This window comes from Plodia interpunctella, chromosome 7 (genome assembly GCF_027563975.2).
Source record: "Plodia interpunctella isolate USDA-ARS_2022_Savannah chromosome 7, ilPloInte3.2, whole genome shotgun sequence".
Taxonomy (NCBI): domain Eukaryota; kingdom Metazoa; phylum Arthropoda; class Insecta; order Lepidoptera; family Pyralidae; genus Plodia; species Plodia interpunctella.
Window position 1 is genome coordinate 7,292,148 of NC_071300.1, and position 24,213 is coordinate 7,316,360.

A 24,213-nucleotide genomic window follows, 5' to 3' on the forward strand; every position below is an offset into this window, starting at 1 on the left:
CCAGGGAACAACGTTTGAGGTGGACCTACAAGCTCTCGTCGAAGTGGCGCTAATTATTCTATAGACTTACTTATTGTATGAAAATTTTTCTACTTAACACTTATTGAAACGGTCAATAAACTACATTCACGAGTTAGATGTGTTGGTGAATTATATAAACTTTACACACTGTTTTTATGTATCAGTGAATAGTTTGAAAGTTTTTAAATGTTTGAATTTACTGTTCTTTGTTTATCTGTGATGTGATAAAGTTGGTTGGCTTATATTGAAACAAATTGGTAAGTTTGTTTTCGTTGATAATTATCTAATTAGGCCATTTTAATCAAAAGCTTTAGTTAACGAATATTTATAGACCCCCACGTTGGGCGCCAGTATAACGGGGTTGTGTGAGGAGCTAAATGAGGCAACACCGTAAGTTTTAAAATAATTTTGTTAAAAAAATACAGGGGTGGATTGTAAGGCCCTATGCCAGTTGTTCTTTTCTCCAGCAAGGTGGTACTATCCTGGGAATCCAGCGGTTGTTGTGAGTTCGACTTTGGATCTCGACTATTAAAACTTTATAAATAAATAAATAGCTCTGCAAAGCATCTGTTGGGGTTTCATACAAATTACCTAAATTAAAGTTAAACTAGAGGTCCGACCCGGCTTCGCTCGGGTAAAACTATGATAAAAAAGGAGCCTATGTTACTCCTGAAGGTTCGTCGGTTTCTGTCATCATTCATCAAAATCTGTCCAGTAATTTATTGCAAACAAAAATACAAACCTTGAAAGAAACTAATTTAAACAGGTAATTGGTCCCCTAGTAACCTAGTTATTTTGATATTTTGAGAATCTTATATCTGTTAAGTCATTATGCGTATGCTTCTACTATCTTTTGATATCGATATTCATAAGTCATGTAAGATGCCTTTGGGCGACTTGAATGGAATCTGACACGAATGTTCATTTTATTATATTTATGTATTTATTTTTACTGTAATGTATTATTTTTTTATTATATTGTATGTTTGCAAATACATAAACAAACACATAAAACAAGACGGGCGGCTTTTTTAACATCAACAACATTTCCAATACAAGTAGATGACGAAATAGAGCAGATAGTTCTAAGATTTGCTATCTTAGACCTCTTATCTACAATCTTAGACCAAATAAAAATATATGTGTTATTTCAGGTTACGTTCACTACCACACACATTAATTCCAACACACATTCAAATTTTCACATTTATAAAAATAGTCAGATCCATTATACACAATGTATTTTCAAAAATTTTCATTTTCATGCGCTGAGCATATTGTGATTTGGCTTATCAACATCCCTGTATAATGTTTTCACTGTTTGACTTATCCGGGGACACGAGCATAGACAGCTCGCGTTAAGCTCGGCCTATCTCACAGACCACACTTTCCTAACGAGTACAGTTTGACGGCACCCATGAGATGGATATGATCCAAGGACTTTCCAATTAACTCTATGTGGGTACAGAACGGCGTTGAAGCGGTGGTGGTGTTGTTAAGACGTCTGTGAATCGAAAGGTCCCAGGTTCGAATCTTACTCGTTTCACATGAGTTTGTATACATATCTGACTCATGTACAGCAGTTTTTATCGACCACCACTTGCTTCCGGTGAAAGAAAACATTGTGAGGAAACCTGCACTTATGTGTGAAATGGAGAAGGATTCAAACTTAATGAATAATAAACGAATTCATATAAAAAAATGCAGTTCCAATGTTAAAATTATTTTGATAAAGGGAATTTTGCGGCACACCGCCAAAGTGATTGCAAATTGGATTTGAATCACGGAGTCGACAGGCTTCAACTTCCGATTACAGAATCTGCATTTTATTTGTAAATGTCGTCGTGTCAAGCGGGTCGATTAGGTACGTATACTTAGGTAGGCTATAGGTAGGTATCTTCAGCTATGTACATTGTACATGCCTACCTAGCTTAATTTTTTGTCATATATAAGGCTAAATGGTACCTATTGATTTTTCGTCAGGATGTAGCAAATTATTTTAGTCTAATGGAAAATTTAATTAAATTTCCTTTATACCAACTTATATTAGTAGGTATAATGAACTACGTGTTACTGTACTCATGTATATGTATTATATAAATTACACATACATTAAATAAAATAAAAACCTATCTACAAAATTTAAGGGATTTTGATTAAATAAATACTTTAATTTGATTCTCTCCACTAGAAAACAGGTGAAAAAGTTACTGAAGCCTTGTTTTTCCTCGGTAACAATTCTTTAGGGATAGCTGTGTCGGACGAGTGACAAGGCTTCACTGCTAAAAGGTTATCCCATGGAATTAATAGGTACTATGGTTATCCTCAAAAACCTTAATTATAAACTTGTCAAATGTCTTAGAGATGTCAATATTTTTACTGCGAAAAAGGTTGACGAATAACAGTGACACGATTTGTCAGTATTGAACTAGTAAGCCTATAAGAGTACTTTTTAAATTTAAAAAGTAATAATAATGTGTGATTATATTTTATCGAAAAATTTAATTTTGCCTTCCGTGAATTATGTAAATTACAGACGAAAAAAATAAATTAAACGAAATACCTATATATTTTACTACCTATTTCGTGCGGGTTTCGATAAAATAATATATTATGTTTAAATTGTCCGAATCTATTGAATATTTTTTAATCTATCACTTGAAATAGTGTTTTGGAAAAATATAGTATGTTTCGTTCTTTTTTCCTCATTTCTTCTTTTCTTTTGATCATGTAAGTATTTCTATACTTATACCGCGTGTGTATAATATCATAACTCACTACAGTACGCGCAATATGTCAGTTCTCTTCATACCGTTCCGACATGGATAAGAAATAGACCCCGTAAAAGAATATGACCGCTGTTTAGGTTTCTTGAGCTGATAAAATGCCTTTTTGACGCATGTTTTATGTACTCCGCGATAAAATAGTACGCGTTGTGAGCGATTTATAGAACTTTTTGCAATAGCTGATGCAAAAGCTTTGTATCTCGTTGGGAAAACATCGTTTGTTATTACAAGCGCTATTATGGATCACATACCTAAGTATGTAATCCATAGTAATACAATATAAAAAATCCACGTTTTCGATATGAAGGTGAATAGAATTTATTTTTCCAATATTATTGTTTATGATAACAAAATATGACAACGAAATACGAAAACTGGAGAAAAAAATATAAAACAAAAATATTCCGCCATTGCAAAAAGCCAATAACTTGATAAGGAACATACATTAGTATTTCCTCGCAATTCACGACGTAACTATTCACTTAGGTAGTACATAGGATAGTAGTCACGCCTCGTCTAAAATGCTTCGCTTTTTAGATTATTTTCTATTTCAGATTTATTTTGAAGTCATTGTAGACGTGTACGATATCACTGGCGAAATGGATGCCTGTGTTGTGCAGCGCGTGCTATGACCACTAGCTACTTAGTAAAAACACTCGTAGATGTAACTTGGTTCTATAATATATTTTTGAGCTGTTTACTACTAAGGATATCGAAGTGGAGATGAAAAATCAGAAGAGCCTGATAGGTTTCGACTGAGAAAGGAACCGGTAAACGCTCAGATGAAATAGAGAGATTATATATTATTATACTTTTTTATAGGTTTTTAATGAAAAAAAAAATTAGATCAGAAAAATAACTATTACTAATAACTATTGGGTCTAATCAAATATTCTAATAAAGTTTCTAAGATAACAAAACAATCGGTGGGACAAAAATTGCACTTACATTGTTACAATAAAATACACGATGTGATTTTTTAGATCCGGGATAATCTGGCTTATCCTTATCTTCGGAGAAACCCATCTTCCTGTAAAATAATAGGAATTGTCCTATTAATGTTATGTTCGGGAAAGCCTAATAACTTTGTTAATCCCCTTTAGCAAACTTAGATCTTTAAATAATAAAATCCAACATATTATATTTACTGCCTACATAACAAAACAGTAATTACAAAATTAATAATTGATATACTGGTAAAAATGACGGATTAAATTAATTATTAAGACTTTTCTTCCAGGTTAACTATAAAATCTCATAAGTTCACCTACATCTAAAATTAAATACATCACTTCCCGTGTGTATACAGTATCCTCCTCTACGTCAGATGTCAAATTACCATGGTTTAAACCTATGCCGAGGTATTACGGACGACATTGCAATGAATTTGAGTAGGTATTTATGCTGTAGTCTGTACTAATTTAGATACCAGAGTTCAACGAACATAACAGCCACCGGTGTAGGCTATGGATGTAACAAACTCCGACCTCTAACTTTACATCGCATTCATCATCAAACGCGGTTACGTGTAAAACTTTTACGTTTATCTAATTTATACCCTTATATTTTCCATTTCTCATCTAAGTGTTTACCCGGTTTCTTCCTCAGCCGTTGAGCGTCGGAGTCCAGTGTCCGCTTTCCTAATTTTTCGTCTTCACTTCGCACGGTTAGTCATCCCTAGTTAGTTAGTAGTCATCCCTAGTCGTCGGACCATTAGCAAGCATATAATCCTTTACGAAATCACGCTAACACTTGTTGGGTTTGCCTCTTCTGCCAGGACCAGGTGGAAATGGCTTAGCCTTTATATTTATTACGCCTTAACTGCGCTATTCCAGGTTATATACCATTCGTGTAACAAACTTGCAACGAAATTTGTTCAGTAAAATTTGCGTGATTTGCTAAACAAACATCCAATCACACAAATTTACAAACTTTTTACCCCACATACTTTTGTTTGCGATTTCGTCCATACGAAAAATACTTTGTTAATTGGCGAAAATAAGTTCTGCTAGAACTGGTTTTAACTTATATGTATTAAGTATATTTGGGTATTATTCTATTTGTGGCATAACACAGTTCGAACGTGAGTCTAAATCACAGACTTATGTCTAAATACATCTTAACTTATCTATGATCTAAATTTACCATCGTCATCGTTATAATTTTGATGAAACAACAAATTTACTAGTCCTCGGGGACCATAATTTTATGCATGTAGACAACGATTCACATGCTTACGTTTGAACGTAGCTGTGCGCATTGCAGACATTCGCGTTTAAGCCTATTTGTGTTAAATTTACAAGATATATGAACGTAAAATTTGATAGTTGGAAATTCAGGTGTGTAGCGGGCCTCGCCTGTAAGTAAATTTTCACACAATTTGTATATAGGAGGTAATCTCCAGAACTACTCAATCAATTTCCAAAATTCTTTCACCAATGGGAATCTACACTATTCCTGATTGATATAAGGTACTTTTTATCCTTATATTTCCACGAGAGAAAACATGGTGGTTATATCGTATTTTTATTAAGCTGTTTAATATTTTGTTTTTTTTTTATCAAACGAAAATTACGCATGCAATATATAGTTATAATCGCAAATAATTAAAAAATATCTATAATTAATATACGCATATTAATTATAGACTTTTTTAATTATTTTCGATTATGTCTGCTTACAAATCACTGTTGTTCAGTCTCATGTCATACAATATTGTCGACCTTATTGAAACTCCCGCGTGCTGTGATGTCTTTTATTAAATTCTTTGTGATAATGTTCAAAATATCATTTAAATATTCTTCAGCGGACTATATTGAAAATGTATACTTTTGAATATTAGATAACCTACTGGACAAAATGCCAAACTAACAACTAAGGATATACAGACCATGCAAAGTGGGGAGGGCGGACCCTGGACTCCGATGCTTTATGGTTGTGGCCGAAACCGGGAAAAACTCAGATGTGGGACAGAGTCTTTGTCTAGACAAAGTATGTGAAAACTGTCACCAAAGTCAATATACTTTTGTTTACCAAGAGAAATGCAAATCAAGGGACTTTAAGTATAGGGAAAAGGAAAGTCCTTGTCCGTCCAATGTTCGATTGTGCCATTAATCACTTTCCTCATCAACAAATGTCTAAAGTTTTTTTTTAAAAGAAAAGCGAGGTAATTGACATTGTGATTTATTTCATGTACACGGGAGGCCTCTCGTTTGTCAATGCTCCTTCTGTTACAATGGATTTAAGGTGAAAATGCTTGCAAATTTCCTTTAGCATCGCTGTAACATAATTTAACCATATACATTTTACGTAATTACAATGCATGTGTCATGTCTGTTTCACCAAAAAGTTCTCAATCTTCAAAATTTTCACTACAACTAAAAGTAGCTTTATTTGTAGTTAAAAATTTGAAGATTCTAATATTCTTTACTGATGGCAACTCTCTTTAGAAATTCTGTTTTGCCTTTATCCCTTAATCGCTTCGGGAAAACCACGAGAGGACACGGAATGATCTTATACTAGGGCGTAACTATATGCCAGTGATTATTTATCTACGACCCGAGATTAGTTTTAACCTTAAACATAAGAAGAGTGACTCGACAATAGCAAGATATATTGACGGCAACATGATGTAAATTTTTCATTTATATTCTGTTCTCGGAATTCGTGACGTCACAGCCTCAGGAATACGATGAGATGGTAGAGCTATAGTAGATAGATAAATAATTTACTAATAAAAAACAGCCACACTATAACCGGGCACCTAAATCAGTTTCGCGACTGAATCCGACGAGGGTTGGATTCCGGCTCCAAATTATAGCCATAATACGAATCCAATAGTGATCTTTAGTTATATTAAGTATCGTAAGAACCCACAATACATTTATTTCACGTTTCTACAGACAATTTAGTAAATTAAACCAAACTGAATAGAATTTAGAGAAAATGCCTTAACTTCCGGTGTACAAAAATGGATCTGAGTGGAACAAAAAGTGGAACTAATCCATTAATGAATTTGTTCAGCTGATAAGAGTGGAATAGAGCTATTACTGTAATAATATTCAAGTAATTTTACTTGAACGTATCAAATTTAACCGTAAGTAAAAAAGTATTTTTTCAAACTACTAAATAAGTACACTTTAGAAATCTCGAGGGAAATAAAACTTATGTAGTTATGAATATTCTATTGACTGTGCACATGTGTCGCAGAGAAACAAATGACATAACAAGTTGTGTCCCTAGAATGATTTACATCAAGAACATTATACAATAAGCATGTTTCAGCCGGTAGTAACGTTGATTTACATACTATGAATATTTTCACAGTCTAGACTACAAAATTACTGTTCGTTATTAAGGTTTTAGTCAGATAAAAAAGGGGGTCAGTACTCAAAACTGGGTTGAGAGATATATTATGTGTGTATTTTATTTGATACAGGCAGGTAAAAAAAACACTTTATTTCCACACTTAGTATTCCAATACTTTAACATGAAATGAAAGGATTTATTCAGAAATTAGACTTTCACGTCAATTTTTAAATTATATATTATGATTTAACAAGAATATTTAAGTATAACAAATATTAACAAATTATTATAATAATTAGTAACTAGTAGTATGATTAGTAAGCAAGCTTGCGCCATTGTTCGTAGCTTACCGTACCGTACGCGTAGCTTATGTTATCTGACACTACACTACAGTTATAAGCAGCGTAGCGCTTTGTAAAGTTATAGACAATCAATATGTTTGTAATGCTGGTGATAATTCTACTTATACGGTAAATGGTAAACAATACCGTGTAATATTTTTGTGAGGCAATGTGCAAAGAAGATTATATTTAGTACAGCTGGAAGGAGTGGAGATTTGTAGCACCCAAGCGTTTGCGTTTTGTGGCGTTTTAATTTTTTAACCATAACTTTAAGTATACATGTAGTTAAATTTCTAAGTTGTGGAATAAAGTTTAAACAAATAAATAAAATCCTTTTGTACTATTAATTGAAACATAATATCTGTTTCCGTCGAAAAATAAATGCTGCTTCTACTGTAAGGAATTTAAATGTAACCACATACTAAAGAACCCTACACGAACACAATAACCAGCTTACAAACGCTCACAAGTAAGTTTCAACTAACATGACTATTCCCGTGGGGGTGTTTCTGAAAGCAATTCTCACCGAAAAAGTAGCAAGAATTGAAATCCCAAACGCGCACCTTTTGCTTATTCTTTACCACTGACATATTTACAATGGATATTCATTCACGAATAAAAATATAGGTACGCGTACTTATAAAAGTATGATAAAACTTGCTTTTTATAGTAATCACCCAAGCACCCCCAAAAAAAGTCGGTCACTGAGACCGGCTTTTACACAGTCTAGTAAAAACAAAAATAAATGTTGAGCATATCATACTATGTGCGTGCTTAGCCACAGACATAATTAAGCATTGAGGAAGTTGGTTAAAAAGTTGTGAAGTCATTATTAGGATTCTAAGTCAATGTTCCATGCGACGGGCGGGACATTGCGAGGCGCATATAATAACGTACGCATATGTAAGTAATCGGACCCTTTCCCCAACCTTTCACGACTCACTCGGCGGGTCGGCAGTCAGCCAGTCATTGAGGTAAGTAGTTCAGTTCATATTCGAATCTAAATCTGATATTTGTATAGGATCCTGAACTTTCGATAATTTTTGATTGATTTTCAGATCCACAGATTATAAGTACTTCCAGTCTGATATCTGATTCAATGGTATAAAGTTTCAATCGTCTTAATCCAATCACAATGGGAATGACAATACTCAATGGATAGATAGATTAGGTTGTAGATAAGATTTCTTGTTGTAGTTGCGCTGAAACGCTACTTCAATATGAAATCAATCAATTTACAACTTAGATATTCGGATAAATAAGAACTAGCCAGTACTTTTTTATTATTAAATTAATAGTGTACTGTTATTGTATATTTTAGATTTAAACATTTAGGGTGAGTTGCACTGTCTAATTTGACGTTGATTTTAAACGGAGTGCCGCTGGCGTTTGAATGGAATGTGGTGCTTTGCGTTTTTCTGCGCACGTTAAAGTTCACGTCAAAGTTGACGGTGCAACCCACTCTTAAAGTTTTGGGAAAGCTTTGAAGATCTTTATTAGAAAATCAATTTGATTCGTGGTGTCTTGAAAAGCTTGGCCAAACATTCCTTGATTTAAAAATAAATAAATCTAAAGCTTTATTATTGGCGGAGAAAGTATTTTAGAAATTAGATTTGGCCCAAATGGAACATGTAATAAAAATATGTATTGTTACAGGTACAAACAAGAAACGATAAATATGTAAGTCACGACGTCGAGGATGTTCAACTCTAGTGAGTCCTTGCACCAAGACATATACAGCGGGGCCTGCACCTCGCAGGATTGTCACAAAAATGCTTCTGGTCACTATAACGAGTCCCAACTTTTCAATGACAGCTGGCAAGAAACTTGGGTATGCGCGTACGAAGCGCCTACCGAGGACTTTGTCTCGTCACCACTGTTTCAAATGTTTGTCTACGTCATGTACAGTACTGTGTTCCTTGTGGCCCTCGTGGGCAACGGACTTGTGTGCTTCGTAGTGCACACCACGCCGCGAATGAAAACTGTTACGAACTTCTTCATAGTTAATTTAGCTGTCGGTGATATTTTTATGTCTCTGTTCTGTATACCGTTTTCTTTCGTTTCCATGTTGGTGCTTAGGTACTGGCCGTTTGGCGGTGTGATGTGTAAAGTAGTGAACTATTCTCAAGCTGTGTCGGTGTTTGTGAGTGCGTATACGTTGTTGGCTATATCGATAGATCGGTATATGGCCATCATGTGGCCGCTGAAGCCGAGGCTGGGGAAGGCCGCGGCGAAGATGGTGGTGGCGGTGGTGTGGCTGGGCGCGCTGGCCACTGCAGCGCCGATACTCATTGTGTCCACGCTGCAAAGACCGTCTCCGTGGCATGAAGTTTGTGAAGTGTACGTATACTAAGTCCACCTACCAATTTTATCCAAAGATAATCAGCCAAAAGCTTATGCTTTGGAGCCAGATTTATAATATTAATTTATATGAAGTTAAATATTAAATTCTAGAAGAGTTTAGTTAATTGGCTCTTATATCGGCTTCATAAAATACACGTTATTGTATTTCAGCATGGATTGGCATAAAATTAACAGACTGTCGTATCCTGCTAACAATATTTTACCTAATCTCTTCCGCTTAATTAGCAACTTAATTGCTTGTTGGTTAACTGCGCCCCGGCTGTAATAGCTGGAAGTTGCCGTTTATTTTTAGTATAGTACTACTTACGGAACCGAATGTGATAGATAGATAAACTAATAAAAACAATCCGCGTTCTATATCCAGGTATGGACTTCTTGTAGTGATTTAAATGGCTTCGATGAAGGTGCGCTACGTCTTAGATTTATTGTGTGTTAGATTTATTGGTGCGCTATCACTTAGATTATGGCGTTGTGACCTGTTTTAATTTCATTGGGTAGTCTGAAGTCTAATGATTCATTGAGAATAAAGTAACGTCGCATTTTGTAACTATAGTGACATCTGCGGGGAGAAATGGGCGAGCAACGAGCAGAGCGAGCAGTACACGTGCGCGCTGCTCGCACTGCAGTTCGTGCTGCCCCTGAGCGCGCTGGTGTGCACGTACGCGCGCATCGCGCACGTCGTGTGGGGGGGCCGGCCGCCGGGGGAGGCCGAGACTCTCCGCGATTCCCGGTTGCAACACTCCAAACGAAAAGTAAGCCATTCTCTCTAAGGTGTTGAATATATTCTAAAGGTTTTCCATTATGGTAAACACCGATTAATCAAAAAGAAACAGAAAATAAACGATAATTACTAATGAATTCTTCGTTTTTGTAACGATTTTACATTACATTTTAAAGTCTTATTTCTTACGAAGTAGGCTGTGTCTGTACATAAGAGATATTAGTTAAAAATATTTATGGGGGATCTTTATGGGACTAATAGAAATCAAAACAATGCTTTTGAGAATTTTTGATTGTCTATATATGTATGTTTGTTTGTTTTCACAGTTGTATAGATGGTCCAACTTAAAATCTGGTATAGGTTACATCGAGATACGTTACTTAGAACCCACGTAAGTAGTATTGACAATAATAATTTATGGACGGACACGTGAAGTAAACGCGGGCGACGACGCGAGCTAAAACTAATTTGTAAAATATATAAACGTATGTTTTATACATATTACTGGAGCACTGGGTAAATGCTGTGCAAAAAACAGAAAAGCTAGAAGGAAGCAAGAAGATTTAGCTTTATTTGGTTCCGCAACAAAAGGAATGCTAACGCTTTGCAAATAGCTAATTCAAAACATTTAATTACACTGGTATGTGCTTTTCAAATCGACTTATTCAGTTCGTTCATTAAACCCACATTCATCCGTGTTAACTTTTTCTTCAAGAATATTAATTAGTTTTCACTACATTATGGGTTTCTAATAACTTTTAATTTACTCATAGAATTTCTACTAACATGGTAAGCCGTTATGGTAACTGAAAAAGTATAAGTAAATCTAAACAAAATTATGATCACAATTTTGTCCGCAGATGGTAAAGATGATGGTCACGGTTGTCGCTGTATTCACCATTTGTTGGCTTCCACTAAACGTCTTCATAGTAAGTATATATATTTCGATTAAAATATTATTTCGTAGCTCCAGGCATATAATTATATCCTACAGTTAGAGCGCTCAATGCATGTAAGGACAAAGCTATGACAAAATTCAACTGCTCTCGTGTAGGTACAGGGATGTGCAGAACATCTGCAATTAGCACAAACAATGAGGATATTAATAAAATGTCAAATTTCATAATAATCCGTCCAGTAGATTTTACGTGAAAGAGTAACAAAAATACATACACACCTACGTCGTCACCGCAGGCTTATATGTATACATATGTATATCAACCGTTCTCATAAACTTTCGCATTTATAGTATTAGTACGAGTAGGATACTGGCATATCTAAGAATGGTGAAAGTGCAGACTGCTAACCATGACGGACAAACTAAATTAATTTTGCTTTTTCTTATGAAAGTCATCATCATCATCATGTGGAGTGTATTATTGCTAACACTGGTGTCAGATTTTATTCAAATCGCCTAAAGGCATCTGACATGACTTTGACGACTACTTACCGCCATCTAGTGGCAGGTAGTCGCATACACACCAGGGAACGAAACTGTCAACCAGTGTGCAGGCTTCAAATTACGAAAGTACCTACAAACCCATCACGTATTCTCGGGGACGCGACGCCAATAATTATGTTCAAGAGCGACAGAGAGGAATCGATTCAGGGTATTGGCCCCTAAGTGTACTGTTTGACAAATGGAGTTTTTATTTTTAATTAACACATTTCTTATAAGGGGGAGCGCTATCTTTTTAAATTTATTTTATTAGCTATTATAAATTTATTTTATTTATTTTATTTTTTAGCGAAAACTAAAAAATATTCAAATTTATGCTTCAATTGATAATACATTTTATTAGAAAGTATTACATATAGTTTTATATCGGACACAATTGCGACTACGTTTTTTTATAATGGAAAAACACCGTCTAATAAAACCCTTTATCTTGTGTAGCATAATTACCTGTGGCATTTAATAGCTTCTACTATAAAGTCGATGAATTGTGTGGCGCTAGTGAGCCAGTGAGCTTCTCTTCGTATTTACATTGCACAGATACTCTGGCAAGTCCACGGAGCTGACGAAGCGTGGGCGGCGTGGCCGGGCATGCCGTTCGTGTGGTTCGCGTCTCATTGGCTGGCGATGTCACATTCCTGCTACAACCCAATTATTTACTGCTACATGAATGCTCGTTACAGACGGGGTTTTAAACAGGTCAGTTACCAAATAGGTATGTTAAGAAAACTGAAGGCACACCGAAGAGTTTATATTATATAGTAACATCGCAAAACGCAAGTTTGTAGCATTATTTAAAAAACGTTATGCCAGAAGGGGTTATCATTAATGTTTCATACATATTGATAGTTTAATCTGTACATAACATATCATTTTTAATCTTAAATATAAATATGTGATACCATTATAATATTTTAGCAAAAAAGTTCTATAAAAATATTGCACGGGCATAAGATGATAGGCAAATCAATTCAAAATATTCATTTACTAAACAAAGAAGAAATGTGATATTCTACTTTCGAGAAAAGTTACATGATACTTTCTTTGTTTCTTAGAAACATTGAACATTGTTCAGCCTTTGATTTAACAAATTAAATTTATAAACAAATGGTTTCTTTTGACGATAATATTAAATTCATTGTAATGTTTGTCTTAAATTATTGCTTTCATTTTCCAATGTTGTCAGCAAACGGCCTAAATGTGAAGATGGCAACATCTAACAAATATTATAAAGGTAAAAGTCTGTCTGTCTTTCTTTGACTATCCGTCACGCTTTCACGGCAAAAGCGCTGTCCCAATTTAGATGAAATTCGTTGTAGATAAATTTAATGACCCGCGGTCAAACATAGGCTAGCAGAGCTACGGGCAACAGCTTGTTTAAAAGCTAGGGGAAAATTGGATTATCACGGATATAACATACCTATACCAAATTATAAAATAGTTTAAATACAAATAATAGTTGTTGCCCGGGGCTGGGCTTCCCGTGAGAATTTTGAGACAAAGTATAGCGTATAGCAATCTAGGATAATGTAACTTTCTAATGGTGAAATAATTTTTAAAATCGGTTCGGTTTCGGAGATTACCCGCCTCAAACATACCAACACACAAAGGCTTACCTCTTTATAATAATAGTATAGATTTACAGCAGTTTAGATCATTTTACGGAGATTATCAATCTTGTTATATTGTAACCCTGTTATGTAAGCTACTATGTTTTGTCTCTTTCTGTCATCCAAACCGACGACCTCCGTGGCTTAAATGGTCATCATGCCGGACTGCTATACTGGAGGTCCTGGGTTCGATCCCCGGTCAGGTCAACATGGAATGATCATTGTCAGATTAACCTGAGTCTTGGATGTTTATTTTTATATGTATGTGTTATAGAATATAGTATCGTTGAGTTAGTATCCCATAACTCTAACTAATTAATTTAACTTAAATTGTTATTTTTATAAATAGCAGGGTTCTTTGTATTAGCGTGTAGTGTAATTTCCAACGTAGAAAATTTCACACATTCTATCTACGATTTCAGTAACGTCGTTGATTTGATTTGAGTAGACTGCATGGGCGGTACACAATTAGATTTTCCCCTGAATCGAATTGAAACAAACAGGCAATATGCGTAAGTACTTACGTTGGTACCTCGCATTAGCACTGCTCATTTTGGTGGACATAAAAAAGCTTTTTACTGAATGTGTTTAACAGTCTGTGTAGAGGTTAGAAATTTGAGGCCAGTGGGGAATTTTTTTGTGACAGCCATTGAAAGTACCTTTTAATGAAAAACATATACTTACCTAGGTATAATAGTAAACAAGCGACTTATGAGAGACATTATAACCTAATTTTTTAACTAACACTACCAACAGAAATATTTAAATTTCTGTTGCACCCAGATACGCCCGTCGCATAATTTATTTTATCCTATTAGTCTTTGGCATACGGGTCAATAACTACGTCATACGGGTCATAATTAACTTTTAGGTTAGGTTAGTTATGCGTAAACCGTTATGCGTAAGATTATGTTTGCTATTGATTATGTTCAAAAATCATAACACAATATGCAATATTAAATTATGGCTTGAATTTTGATGCTTATAGATAGAGACCCGTTTGTACCTACCTAGCTTCAAAATAGACCTAGTGGTTTAGCCGTAAAAGCTTGACAGACAGACTTTCGCATGAAAGTGCATAAAGTAGAGTCCATTCGCATTCGTGCTAATTATTATATATCCGAGTAATTGTTCAACCTAATACAAGCAGCGGAATTTAATTACCGCACAAAGTCTCATTCCCGGACAACTCTCGGTCACCATATTTTAAAAGAACCTTTCTGCACGTACGATCGAACTGAATCATTTTCTTGCGTCGGTATTCCCGATTCAATATAACAATGAACCTTTATACATTTTTAGTATTGAATCTGCACGTATATATTTTATTTCATGATTTTGAATATAATATTGAAAATGGGTCAAACTTTTTAGAAATCCTTTTTATTTTATTTATTCAAACTTTTTTACGAATATACTTAGTACAAAGGGCGGACTTAGTGCTATTATATAAAAGCATTCTCTACTAGTCAATCTTCGGTCTTACGCGCAATGCTGACCTACGAATAGCCGTCCATGATACAGCATTGAAAACAGTTTGCATGGACTGCAGGCTAATGTGTACTTAGATGAACGTTTTCAAGATAAAGGTATTTGAAATAAGACCATTCGCTGTCAGGCTCCCCGTTGTCCGTGGTTCAACGATCGTCGCGGTAGTTGAAATTCGGTTGTAACGCTGCTAAGGCTGCTATTATACTAGAGTATAGAATGTATTTTTCTCTGCAGGTTATAAGTGGATGGATATGCCTTAAATGGAAGGAATCGCGCCGCTCGTTCCAACGCTCAAGCATCTGTGATGGTGTGCCTTTGTCCGGTAAGAAAATACTCTTCGTGTACTCTGAGGTGGAGTGAAGTTTAATTCATGGCCGGCAACGCGCGTGTCACACCCCTGGAGTTGCAGGCGTCCATGGGCTGCGGTAACCATTTCCCATCAGGTGGGCCATATGCCCTGCTGTTTGCTTGCTCAGTAGTAAAATGAAAAAACACATGGTGGCAGTGTAAGATTCAATGATTTTAGGCTTATATGTAGAATACAAAATTAAAATAAACCTTAGGCGAAAAGAGAGTGAATAACAAAATGCGAGTTGTTCGAACTTATCAGAATCGACTGACTGCCTGACAGTTTTGGAGCGTTTGAGTACAGAACCCTAAAATGTTGTTTACTGACAAAGCTGTCCTATGTTTATAGGTAGGTATGTTAATAAATCCGCGAAGGCGTCAAGGTCGTATCGGCTGTCAGCACGGGCTCAAACCCTCAGCTTCCATATAACTCATACTTCACGACGTGATAGGATTGCGTAAGCAACAGATGCTTTATTTGTTGCAGACTAACAGAATTGCTTTTTACTTACATTAATGGGAATAATGTGAACAATAAAGTAAAACTCTGCGTAAATAATTTTTGATGATGAAATTAAGATTAAATTATAGAAGAGACGAAAGTTTTATGTAACTAAAATACGATTGGCCTTACATGGACTTTATGTATCGGAGGGCCAGGCAGAAGCGGCTCTTCCCTAGAACTATCTTCCCTTAGACACTAAAATGGCTTCTAATATTGACGCTTTTCAAAATCAATATTTCATATTTTTTTTTCCGTATCCTTTTATTTGTTCTTTCTACTGCACGCACAGTCGCTACCCTCTGTGATGGATCCATTCATGGGATAAGTTCTCCGTTGCCTCTAAAATTTCTGTAATTATTTTTGTAGTTTTTATGTGCAATAAAGTTATTTCAAACAAATAAACTGATATATTAGCAGATATAGCCGATCATAAGTTGTGGAAGTTTAAGCATGACCGTCGCAATGGTGCGTCTTGGTTTCCTAGATTAATTGAATCTTGCCGCCGTGATTTACTGTGTGAAATATTCTGCAAGACGCAGAATAATAAATCATCCGAGAATGAGGTCACTGTGTGAGCGATCTCCATATATTTTAGTAAAAGATGAAATTAAAAGACTATTCGTTATTAAATCCTAATTACAATACAATACAATATAAAAAATCTTTATTGCACAAATTTATTACATAGTATACAAAGGTACAAAATGTATAATCACACATAGAATGACATTATGGTATAGATTCTTCCAGGCAACCTTTTGGGAAATTGCTAGACGAGGAAATACAGAAATGCGGGTCGGATTAAACTGACAATTTTAAAAATAGATTTAATATAATAAATATACTTAAAATAAATATTACAAACCTACATAAATGTTAATACTATAAACTTACATACACACATTACATAAATATTATTGCACATAATTATGAATTATGAATGAGAATGGAAATACAGAAAAAGCTAATCAAAGAGATAAATAATATGTCTTGACCTGAGATTTAAAGCTACTCAGAGTTTGAGCACACCGGATGGAGTAAGGTAAAGCATTCCAAAGACGAGCAGCATGTACAGTGAACGAATTGGAAAAAAAACAGTGGAGTGGATTGGAGTAATTAGACGAAGGTTTGCAGCACTACGCAAAGAACGACCCTGAGTATCGGTGCGAAATTTGAAGAGGTTTCGAAGGTAGCCGGGAGAGGAAGGTTTGAAAAGTATTGTGAATAACAAAGAAAGTGTGTGCAAATCACGGCGACGTCGGAGCCACTCGAGTTTTGTTCGAAATTCAGAAACATGGTCATATTTTCGAAGAACATAAATAAATCTAATAAAAAGGTTTTGAAGACGCTCGAGCTTATTTAATTGCTCCTCAGTAAGGTCTAGATAGCAGGTATCTGCATAATCGAGGATAGGGAACAGTAAGGAATGAGCAAGCATAACTTTGGTACTAATTGGCAAAAATTTACTGATCCTTCGGAGAGACCAGAATGCAGCGAAAGTTTTCCTACTAACCTCCGATATTTGCACTGACCAGGATTGTGTACTCTGTGTGTATAACAAGATTTTTAACGTTGCTGCTAATCTTAATAACTGTATTATCAAAGTCTATTTATGGGAGATTCAATACATTCAATCTACATAAGAGCCTTGAGCTTCCAATAACGATGCATTGGGACTTGATTCATTCACCGAGATTCATTGACCTCATTCTCCGAGTTATGCCAATAAAAAAATATATACAAATATGAATATCATATAAGCTATACTAAATTTATATAAATAATGAGATGAAAAAAATCATAGCTCGAGCGGGGATGCTCGAGCCATCTTACTTACGACTATCTATAAAAATAAATATCAAATGTACTGGTAATGATTGAAAAGAAGAAAGAACAAGACTCTTTCATACATACAAAAGCTCATGAACGGATTACATTGTTGTTACGTAGACAGACAGAAGATAAAACCTAAATCCATGTACTCGTATCCAATATAGTGAAGTTTCTAAGGGTTAATTGTTTTCAACGAAATCCAACTCAGTACAGTACCTAGACACAGTGGGTTCCTTACGTATCTGCGAAACTATAATAAACCACTACATAGTATATAATACCTACATAATAATAAAGAGTATGACCTAGACATGATCTAAATCTCAAAATATCTCAAAGTGAACAATACCTATCACTAGTTCAACTAGCTCCCTGATATTATAATACATTTTAGATGAGTATTATTATGAGTTTCTTGTTCAAAGACGCAAAATCTACAAGATGGATTCCGAAATTTATATGGTTTTACATGGAACTTTAATCACGAAATTCCCACGGAAGCGGAGCCGGGCCACAGCTGGTATACTTATATTCATTGTCAATAAATTATTCTGAGGAAATGGCCATTATGTTTCAGCAATGAAAATAAATAGGGTTTTTAGATTGATATATATTTATAGTGTCGTTTTTACCTCCCGTTTTTCGTGTTGACGACCTCGGTGGCGCAGTGGCAAAGTTCTTGCCACTGAACCGAGAGGTCCCGAGTTCGATCCCCGGTCGGGTCATGATGGAAAATGACCTTTTTCTGATTGGTCCAGGTCTTGGATGTTTATCTATATCTGTATTTGTTATAAAATATAGTATCGGTGAGTTAGTATCCCATAACACAAGTCTCGAACTTACTTTACCTAACTCAATCTGTGTGATTTGTCCTAATATATTTATTATTATTATTATGTTAGAAGAGAAATATGTTCGAATAGTATTCGACAACAAAGAAAAAGTAAATAAACAAGAACTTACTTTACTAGCGATCCGCCCCGGCTTCGGGTGTAATATTACGCAAGTTACATACATATAATTTTTTCTCACTCTATCTAATAAAAATGTGAGGTGGCGCTACTGTGCGAGGAGTAATCGCCATAAAAAATCCGCATTAAAATCCGTTGCTTAATTTCAAAGTTAAGTATTCATAGGGAATAGACTTATCTATGGTGTTTACTTTCTGAAATTTGAGGACGAAGTGGCATATGTATCACAATTTAAATATTTTGTGATACAAAACTTATATGAGCCAAAATAAGTAAATATTTTATTTCCCAAGGGATACAAACTTGAATGATGTAGTACATAAAGTGATAATTCACTTTCCTTGTTAATTTCTCAAGGGAATTGGGATTTTAAGGATAAAAAGTAACAAGCCCTTCTTCATAGATCCATAGACTCTACAAATTTTATGAAAACGCATTTTGCATCCATTTTATAACATCCTTAAATACCTAATTTTAACGTGTAGAAAGACCCTCGTCTCATCCATAAGGTATATGAGACTCGAACCCACTAAAATTCCAATGCCACTGAAATCTGTCACCAAATGCCAAGAAATGCACTTCATATTGTGACAAAAAGTTCAATTTAAATGGCATTATGTCAACATCAATGACTTTTGTAGAAATAGTTAAAATGTATTTTAACCCTCGAGGAAAGGAGGAGAGTTATATCCGTTTATATCCGTGACATCATAGCAGCCAAACGGTTGAACCGATTTTGACCTAGTTTAAAAAAAAAATTAAACAGGATTTAATCGAGTTCTTCTATTTGGAAAAGATACATTCAGCTAGCATTCAGTTTTCTAGCAGATGAGATGATGCCAGTAACTTCAGAGGGGAGTTTTTAATTTAGTTTTATTTGCCCAACAGAAATGGTCGGCGTGCACGGCAACAATTCGATGAGTAGACGGGGAACTGGTTGTAAATGTACTCCACCCGGCGCGAGTAGTGGGGTAGCGTGTGCGAGCTGCTCGTCACAGCGACACTTGAAGACCATCTTCAGCAGCTCGACCAGGTCGGCTCCTGCACAAGCCTTGTCCGTTCGGTCACATTTTTCGTAAATTTCCAGTTCTTTTATTTTAAAATCGTATGACTTGAAGCGGTTTGACCGTCTTTTGCGCATCTAATTTTGAGTTTATGTGATAAACGTTAGTAGTACCTACATATTACAATACATCATAACATGTATAATTAGTTCGAGCGAAGTATTTTTTTAACAAATTAAAGTAAATATTATTTATTCTATTTTTGTGTGCGACAAACAATATATAAATATATAATAAAACTTAGCGCGCTATGTCTGCACATAGAAGATATTAAAGAAAAATAAATTAGAAGCCAATGTATTTTTTTGAATTTTTGTCTTTCTGTCTGTCGATATGTTTGTTCACGCATCACACAAAAATTACTTGATGAAATTTGATGCAGTTTTCACAGTTTTATAGCAGATGATCTAAATTATATATATACATTAGTATATATATTAAAATATATATATACTAGGTTTCCACGTGATACGTTGTTTAGAACCCGAGATATTGTCAAAATAAGTTATGAGCGGACGCACGCAGAAGCTAGTACAATAAACAATATTGTGTTACTATAGACTTCTTTAGAACAGGCTGATATTTATTTGTCTTTTTCGATGAATTTCCATTCCATGTTTCAGTTACGTTTTCGACGCAAATTATACTGTTGTTAGAGACAACGAAAAATGCAATATTGTTTTATGAGAACACCAAATAATGAAGGTAGGTTAACCTGTTACTTGATTGATCTATTTTCTGCTTGCATTGGCGAATAAATCTTGTGTTTTGACGTGGCCCTCATCTCACTCATAATACGGTTACTCTTAATACCCATCGAAACTTTTCGGCCACCCTCCGTGATTCGTTCACATTATTCAGAAAGAGGCCAAAGTGTGGAGTGCACTGATCTAAAAGTAATGAGGATTTTGTGTAAAGTTTATGAAGAGGATACAGTTGCCGCTGGAACTTGACTTTCCTAAATCTTGAGACTGACTAAAAATTCTTGAAAAACAACCTATTTTGGGTTCAGTGCACGTACAAGTATCTCTATAATAGATCGGGATTTTCTTCGGTCATGCCATGACTTTATAACGACTCCATCATTTTAGTCATATATTGTATTTTTGGTTTATGTAGAATGCATAGATTTATATTAGAAAATAGAAATAGAAAGGCGACGAATTCGTTAAATACTACGTTATATAAGACTTTTTCATCTCATCGAACCTGTTACAAAACTCTTTTTTTAGGAATCATCCTCCTATCTCTAATCTCATCCTCCTCCAAAATCCTCTTAACGTATTGTATACTAAGCGATATACATAAATAGTTGATGTTAATAAGGTGATTGGTGTTAGCGTTTCCTTTTAGGATAAGAACGAGAGAAATGACTGACCATTGATGGCGAACAATCATCATGAGGTAACGTAAGATGGGTGCACGCGGGAATGCTTACATTTGGTAACTATTTAAATGAGATTGTATCCCGATTATGTATATACTGTTCGTTAGTAAATTATCTTTCGATGTTTGTTTGAAAAAAATGTATGGATTATAGAGAAAATTGCGTATTATTTCAGGATACCATAGAAATGATAACAATGAGAATAATAATATGTCACGATGGTCATTAAACATCGTAAGTACTCATAATTAAGATATCTATGTACATTCATACGCTATTATAAAAATGAAATTATATTTTTTTATAAGTTTTACCCTGAACCGATTCTACAATTGGAACAAAAAATTCCGCCAAAAATAAAAATCTCCTTAAATGAATTTTTAACACACCACCGAAATTGATTTTAAATCTATAGAATATTTTTTGCACTAGATATTAAAATATGCTAGTTGGACACGCCGAAGATTCCGTAAATTCCATTATTCTATTACGAACTTACATATTTTTAGTTTTTGTCCTTTATCGGTATTGTAAGTTTTAGTAGTAGTAGTAGCAGTATTAATTCCATTGTAAAATCACAAAATATGCAACATATTTTTTCACAACTTAAAGAGAAAAATTATAATTTTATTTATGATTGTGAATTGTGATACTTATTAGGTTTCTTTTGACATACATGCAGGTTTGTGAAGAACTTCGTGTTTGTATGTATACATTTTTGTTTTTAGGGTTCCGAAGTAAAAGAGGCAGGAACTCTTTAGTTTCGTCATATTTGTGCGTCCACCATCGGTTTTGCTCAGAGACTAGTAATACTAAAAAACTGTAAAACTTGGCAGAAATATACACTTTAATCACGTGGAAACGAAATTTTTTTGAGGTACCTCTACTACATCTAAAGAGGGACACTTTTTTCTTTCGATTATCCTGACATCATGAGTTGTCATTTGATAGGTCTTTAAAAATATGTGTGTTCAAAGACTTTCTCTGAAAATCTTTTGGTTTTTATAAACCAACCAACCAATCAATCGTTTGCGAAATAGTTTACTTAAGACAACAACATTTTGTCCGAGACATGTGTTCTATCTTATATCTGGTAACCAGTGATTAGTGGACACTTGAAAAAATTCACGATGGTAGGAAATATAATGAATTTTATAGGAAAACTATCACTACTATGTAGGCTTCACACGAAGTAACTAATCTTAAAAAAACAATTTTTCAATTAAGTTTAAAAACAAATTTTATTTAGTTTTCAGATAGTATTAAATAGACTAGGTGTAATAACATGTTCAAATCTTCGTTATCTATATATATCTGGAATTAAATGTGGAAGTATCTGTTATTGTATGTCGTATGATATGTACTACATGTGAAGAACATTATTCGGAACCCTAAAATTGTGCGTGGCCCGACACGCACTTGACCAGTTATTTTTAATTGTCTTTTTCATTATGTTTAATAAAGGTGTGTCTTGAATAATAAATATCAATAAGGCTTTATCATTGTTTATATACTAGAGAATTCTTTCCGAAAGATTTATGCTAAGCCTTTGTTTTACCCACGTATAATTTACCTGTCTTACAAAATACCAATTTATTACCTAGTTCAGGTGTATGAATGTGTACGTGTTTTGCTTATTGTGAAAATGAAGAACGATTTCGATCAAACTTCCTCTAACGTCTTTATTTGTATTTGTAAGAAGAAAATCAACAAAAATACGTATAAAAAGTTTTTACTTTCCAAAATCGTTTGGTTGTCGGAGACTCCGATTCGATACTTTTATTTGTATTTTCACTTTGTAAGTAGGTAGTTTGTTTTTCATATGTATCTTCTATACCCATAGCATGTACAAAAGGTATCAAGATGGAATCCTACTCGTGTCACATGATTTGTATACCAATTTATTCACGAATTGTTTAATGATTGACTATTTAATTCACGTGACTATCATCCTTGTTTGCTGGTTGTTTGTTGCTAAAGTCATGTCAGCAGCATTTAGGCTCCGCAGTGTTAGCATAACAACTTCGATAAGATGATAGAAGTAAGTGTAAATAGACCTGAATCACCTGGATATAGGTTACAAGGGTTCAAACAGGGTGAATTGAGTTTACGTCTGAGCGGAGTTCATCGAGTTCACTCCGCCCATGCTTGAACTTTTCGAATTTCAAAGTTGTATACTTTTTTCTCGTGACTGTACTTAAATGTATTAAATACAATTGTACGCACTTAATTAAATAATTGAATGTTTTTGTCGTTTTATTGCTAATTATTATTATTATGTCGTCTCTGGAGGTAATTTTTTTGCAGCTGCATTGGGACATATAAGAATGAGTAAGTAGTAATGAAAGTCAAGAGCACATTATTTCATGCATAACATTTTTTGACGAAGCGCGTACTAAGAACGGTATTGCTGAATTCATTAGAGTTTTAACCGACCTACGACAATGATCAATAAATACCAGCAAGTAATTTGGTTGCTTTATATAGCAATTTTTTTTAGACTCAACACATTATATCAAAAATTTGTTATGTTATGGTTATAAAAATATTCAACAAGATTCCAAAATTCATACGCGAATTGCCATTAAATCAATTTAAAAGACAAATAAATGGCTTCTTGATAAATGGCTTCTTTTTACACAATCAAAGATTTTTTTTGATCACAATGACATTAATTAACATACATATGTAGATTGTAAGTGACATTTTATCTTATTTTAATCTGATGTCATTTTATAATTTTGACGGCCTCGGTGGCGCAGTGGTAAAGTACTTGCCTCTGAACCGAGAGGTCCTGTCCTGGGCTCGATCCCCGGTCGGGTCATGATGGAAAATGATCTTTTTCTGATTGACCCGGGTCTTGGATGTTTATTTATATATGTATTTGTCATAAAATATAGTATCGTTGAGTTAGTATCCCATAATACAAGTCTCGAACTTACTTTGAGGCTAGATCAATCTGTGTAATTAGTCCGTATATATTTTATTTATTATTTTTTAAATATGC

The 24,213-nt window shown here is 34.5% G+C and overlaps 1 protein-coding gene across 2 annotated transcripts; it reads left to right on the top strand.

Moving 5' to 3' along the window:
- LOC128671523 (RYamide receptor-like) lies at nt 1-23,536 on the top strand. 2 transcript variants are annotated; one of them, XR_008404855.1, is made up of 8 exons: nt 1-278; nt 9,113-9,796; nt 10,374-10,572; nt 11,402-11,470; nt 12,538-12,696; nt 15,333-15,420; nt 19,644-20,524; nt 21,173-23,536. XR_008404855.1 is itself a non-coding variant. In XM_053748040.1 (7 exons), exons 2-7 carry the CDS (start codon nt 9,156-9,158, stop codon nt 19,832-19,834), a joined length of 1,347 nt encoding a protein of 448 aa, XP_053604015.1. In that variant the 5' UTR covers nt 1-278; nt 9,113-9,155; the 3' UTR covers nt 19,835-23,536. The 2 variants fall into 2 exon arrangements, 1 of the variants encoding a protein (XP_053604015.1); XM_053748040.1 differs by having other exon boundaries at nt 19,644-23,536.
- The last annotated feature ends 677 nt before the right edge of the window (nt 23,537-24,213 follow it).